The 4,998-nt window shown below is 36.4% G+C and overlaps 1 protein-coding gene and 1 long non-coding RNA gene across 5 annotated transcripts in view; one reads left to right on the top strand and one right to left on the bottom strand.

Moving 5' to 3' along the window:
* st3gal3b (ST3 beta-galactoside alpha-2,3-sialyltransferase 3b) overlaps nucleotides 1-4,998 on the bottom strand; it is a gene marked incomplete at its 5' end in the record, with an annotated part of 74,376 nt that overhangs the window by 54,745 nt on the left and 14,633 nt on the right. For 3 of the 4 annotated variants that reach the window (XR_001311908.1, XM_014027288.1, XM_014027289.1), the window contains 3 exon segments: nucleotides 1,533-1,719; nucleotides 2,610-2,705; nucleotides 2,788-2,851. Coding sequence is in view for 3 of the 4 variants with exons in the window: in XM_014027288.1 (XP_013882742.1) it covers nucleotides 1,533-1,719; nucleotides 2,610-2,705; nucleotides 2,788-2,851 (347 nt within the window). 4 annotated transcript variants of the gene reach the window in all.
* Nucleotides 2,858-4,998, top strand: part of LOC106531423 (uncharacterized) — a 12,386-nt gene continuing 10,245 nt past the window's right edge. Inside the window, exon 1 of the long non-coding RNA XR_001311909.1 lies at nucleotides 2,858-3,392. This is a non-coding gene — a long non-coding RNA (uncharacterized LOC106531423). The remainder of the gene's footprint in view (nucleotides 3,393-4,998) is intronic.

Below are 4,998 nucleotides of genomic sequence, written 5' to 3'. Positions count from 1 at the left end.
GTGCCATTCCACATTATTACAAATAACTTCATTTCTGGACATTTATGGTTTGATTTCTTTGGGTGAAAATTTCATGTCATTAGCACCTCTAGTAATATATTTACTGAGAAAAATGGTGACGTGTTCAATACTTATTTTACCTGCTGTACCTCAGACATCTGTATAGTATCAAATATAGCAGTGACATTGATAACGTTACACAATTGCATGCTACGCTAGGTGAGCAAAGTTTTGCTTGAAACTAACATTTAGACATTAGACTATTGAATTCCAAAAACAACGTTTCTAAATGAAAATTCTTGTCAAATAAATCCTAAATAAAGTTTGCTTGATGCGGATGCCAGCATTGCCTCAGGCTCATCATTCTAACCCAAAGTTTTTACTAAGAAAATCTTACTGGACTCACAATTATCCAACAAAAGGCTGTTCATAGATAGAAAGCAGAATAGAAATACTTGTGAAAGATTTTTTTTAAATAATTGGAAAGAATTCAAAAAACCTTATGATTAGCTGTGTTCTATTAATACCTAAAATGATAAAGTTCAGACAATTCTGCAGCTTAATCTGACCCCTGGGATTAGGGGAGGCATGCCTTTTGACTGTATTAAAATGTTCTTGAGGGACAAAAATGGATTATTACACAAGGTAAGAGGAGGAAAATGAACAATGTTAATAACTTTTCACAAACTGACTCTACATAATTTAATCAAACCRTCTTTATGCTCTCATGTCGTATGGCACATGTATCAAATTCAAGGTGACCTCTGACTGACCCGCTAAAAGCTAATCTACAAAAAAATTTGAGGAGGAGCAAGTCCTATAAATACTCTCTGTGGTGTGAATTGGTGTACAGAAGTACAAACTTACTAATGTTGGTGCATCTTTTTCAGGAGCAAATTCTAGATTTTTCACATTTGTCCAATTCACAAAACCTTCACAAACTGAAATGACCACATCCTGTACATTTTTGTCTCATTTAAATGACATGCAGCGTCTAGAGGAAAGACATCCTGTAATTAYGTAAATAACTGCCAGGACAAAAAGTGTTTAGAGCTGAATAAATGTTTCCAACAGTTCAGMGTGTTGAGAATCAAACACCTCCTAAGGGTTTGTGTTATTTGTGTTTCTGAACAGAAAGTGAGGACGTTTGGAAATCTGCTGCACTGTTGGCTTGACAAAAACAGTGTGGGGATGTCAGGAAAATTAATATTAATCTGCTCTTTCAGTGATGAGTGTCACATACTATTATATCCACAAATACACAAGATTTAGTTATTAGAATTTCAGAATAAAAAACAACTTTTAACAGAGAAAGATGCACAACCATTCTTTGATGAAGAAAGTAAGAAAGTAACTGTGTTAGTAAGAAAACATTAACCAACACGGTCGACACTTTTTCACTATTTAAGCCAAAAACTGAAAAGATGTCAGTGTATTGACTGTCAGCTATCCTGACTTCTAAAAACCTAATATCCATCCTTCATCAGTCTTTATTTTAAATCCCTACAAAATGAATTTAAATATCTGCTTACCACATTTTCCTTGAAGACTATCTGTCTGAACCACCTGAAGTCAAGAGGTTTGAAGCCAAGAAAGACAAACAGGGAATCTTTCTCATAGTTTTCAGGGTTCTGGATGGCCCCCTCTGGATATGTGATCCTCAGGGTGGTTTTGGTCCCAACGTCTCTGCTGTACCCTCGTACCGGAGCCTCGTTCAACCTGCCAACAAAGAAGGTTGTGAGTCAAATCTGCACTAAAAACCTCGGACCATAATTGTATGTTTGTATTATCATGTTTTTAATAACTCAGAGCTCAATACTTGTAATCAGGGGCAAATTATGTAGATACTTTTCTTTATTTAAAATGAGGTACATTAAAACCTAAATTTAAAAAAGTAACACGAAAAAAAGGCCATATTGATATCTARATTTATGAATTTTATTGGGCTTATACATTTAGAAAAAAATGCATTATGATTTGATCATTTCAAAAATCAAGTTCTGTTGAGAAGTGAGAAAAGTTCAAAGAATTTCAGTCGTGAAAATGTGAGATATGTCAGCTAATTCTGCAGAAAAAAACGCTTGGTTGGCACAGAAGATGTCCCTCAAATTGGGTTTATGACCAACTGAAACTCAAGTTTCTCACATGATGATAGAAAATTTATTACAAGATCCTAACTGTGTGAAGAACAGCTTTAAAATAGGTCCAAATCRTCCAAAYGTCAGCTGTCAGACAGATGGACTCACRTTTGACTCTAAAATACTCTGATCTACAGAGGAATTTATGGCCCAATCAGTGAATAAGCCCAAACCATCAGCCCTCCACCACCATGCTGACAGCTGGGAATMGTTGTTTCTGCTGGGATTGAATAAAAGACAGTGCTCTTTTATGGGATTTTTACTATGTTTGACCTTTTCTCTGCAGAAGATTTTCCAACATCAAAGATGACCAGTTGACCATTGACGCCATTTGCTTTCTTTATTACTATGAAAACAGTAAAAGCAGACTTAGCTTTTTATAACGCTGCTTCTGAATTTTATTTTTTAATGATATAAAGTGACGTGTAAATGTCACACCTTTCAGTTGTTGGTTCAAATGACTTTGCTTACCTTACTACAACATCATACTCATCTATGCGGGTGCCCAGAGACTTATTAAACAAGATCCCCCCGTTGCCCACAATGATGCATCTTTTACAGCTGAGACTGGAAGGAAGGACAGCCAYAAGTTAGAAAAACTGATGATGCTAAAACAGAAACTTACAGAAAAAGATGAATAACTGTGTACCTGTCTAGCTTTTCTCCAAGCCCATAATATTTTGTGGTGGTTAAAATGTTGTCTATAATTCTCTCTGCAGGAAAAAAAAAACATGAAAGTCAACAAATTAAAAAAAGACAGACATGACAGGACTTACATGAGTTAATTACCTAAAAATACTTGAATTCAGTTCATTTCATTAAATACATATGTGGACAAAATTTGCACCCATTTGTTAATAAAAAGATAAAACTCAAGTGTGTCCTGTAATCAACATCACAGGTGTCTTCATTTGTAATCAGTCTGCCTGCTTAAAAGGTGACAGGTGGCCACAGCACTGTTTGGTATCATGGTGTGGGGGAAAAAAAAACACTGAACATGGAGCACCAAAGGCTGAGGAGCAAGTGTCTCAGGATGAAGACAATGATTGACATCATGCTAAAAGGTCAAGTCTATAAGAGCATCTCCACGTTGGTTAATGTTCCTGTAAYTACAGCTGCTCAGACCAATCAGAAGTTTAAGGTCCACAGGACTGAAGACAACCTCCCTGGATGTGTTTATAAGAGGACAACTGATGACAAACTGAAGAGAAATACAATACAAAGAGCCCAGAACATCTTTTAAAGAGATTAGAGGTAAAGTKCAAGGTCAAAGGTCATCAGTGTTAGATCAATCCTGGTTCTCAAGGCACTCTTTCCTGCATGTTTTAGATGTTTCCCTGACTTCAACACAGCTGATTTCAATTGATGATGAATTAACAGGCTTTTGTTGCACTGCAGTCATCTGAATCAGGTGTGTTATAAAACATGCAGGATGGTGTGCCTTGAGGACTGCATTAGTCCGTCTGAACCAAAGTCAACTTAGTTGATGTCTCAATTTATGGTTGCAGCCCAGGTAGACCGTAGTACATGAAGGCCACATGCCTTCAGTTGTTTTTTTCATGATATAACTTCACAAAATTTTGTATTATTAAAATAACGTTACATGTAACAAAAACAATAATTTATTTTTTTGAGTTTAGCAGTTTATTTAACATCTCATTGCAGAATAAATTTCATCTGCCAAGTTGCTAAACATGCATTTAAAAGCAAATTCTTTGGGTCCATAATAAATTTCCAAACTCCACATTCGTCGGCTAAAGTGCTAATGAAATAGAACAGCCTACGCCCTGGCGTAGTAAAGTAAGAGGCCAACAAACGTGTCGTACGTTGGATACAACCCCTGCATTGAGACTTATTCAAYGTAAGACGACCAGGGAGGACACCAAATCATAAAAAGTGAGACTGGAATTTGCCAATATTGCCAAGCAGCAAAACTTCCAGGAGAATGTACTTTTGACAAAACTGGAGCTTTTTGACAACAAGTTCCATCAGCGGGGAATAATAAAATCTCAAGACTATCAAGGCTTTGAAGTGAAATGTGCTGGTCAGTGTCAGAAAGCTTGGTATCAGTCACAGGTCCTCTGACATGATGACCAAAAACACAAATAAAAACACTGAAAAGTGGATCATAACCATCATCGGACTGTTCTGAAGTGTCCTTCTGAGCCCTGATCTAACTCCTGTTGAACATGGAAGGAGCTGAAGTATCTGGAGAAGGAACCCTTCAACTGGACAAGTTTGTTCATGAAGAGTGGACCAAAATACCAGTGAACAGGTGCAGAAGTGTCAGAGTTACAAAAATCACTTGATGGCAGTGATTGAGTCAGAAGACTGTGCAACAGTAAGTTAAGGTGCCATACCTTTTGTCAAGGGAGGTTTCAATCAGTGTTTGTTTTTATAGAATTCTGTTAAAGCAAAATTTAAAAGCAGTGACTGATTAATTGATTTTAACCAATTTTTAAAGGTAACTGACCAATGACCTTTTTCTTTTCTTTAAAAAAATAGGTACAAACAAATTTCTTTGCATTTGTATATCACAGGTCAGAGATTCTTAACCTATGGGCCACCTTGAGGGCCTCAAAAGAACAACAGTTTTTAACTTTGGGCCACAGAGGGCCGTGGGACCACATTGATTTTGAATAAGGTGCAATACACTTTCTCACCACTAGTAGCAGTAGTGCGCCACTCAGATGTTTAACAGGTTTTTTTTTACTATGTAAAAGAAGAACCTTAGAAACCTGCCGAGAACAGAAATCTATTTAAAATGAAAAGTAGAAGCAAAAACGAAAATAACTCGTCAAAAAACACCAAAGTTTGTCACTAGTATGAAGTACAGCTTCTGGTTGCAAAAGTTTAAAAA

Source organism: Austrofundulus limnaeus, unplaced genomic scaffold, assembly GCF_001266775.1.
Source record: "Austrofundulus limnaeus strain Quisiro unplaced genomic scaffold, Austrofundulus_limnaeus-1.0 Scaffold631, whole genome shotgun sequence".
Classification (NCBI taxonomy): domain Eukaryota; kingdom Metazoa; phylum Chordata; class Actinopteri; order Cyprinodontiformes; family Rivulidae; genus Austrofundulus; species Austrofundulus limnaeus.
The sequence above is the reverse complement of the archived record's forward strand: the minus strand, read 5'-3'. Positions and strand labels throughout refer to the sequence as shown.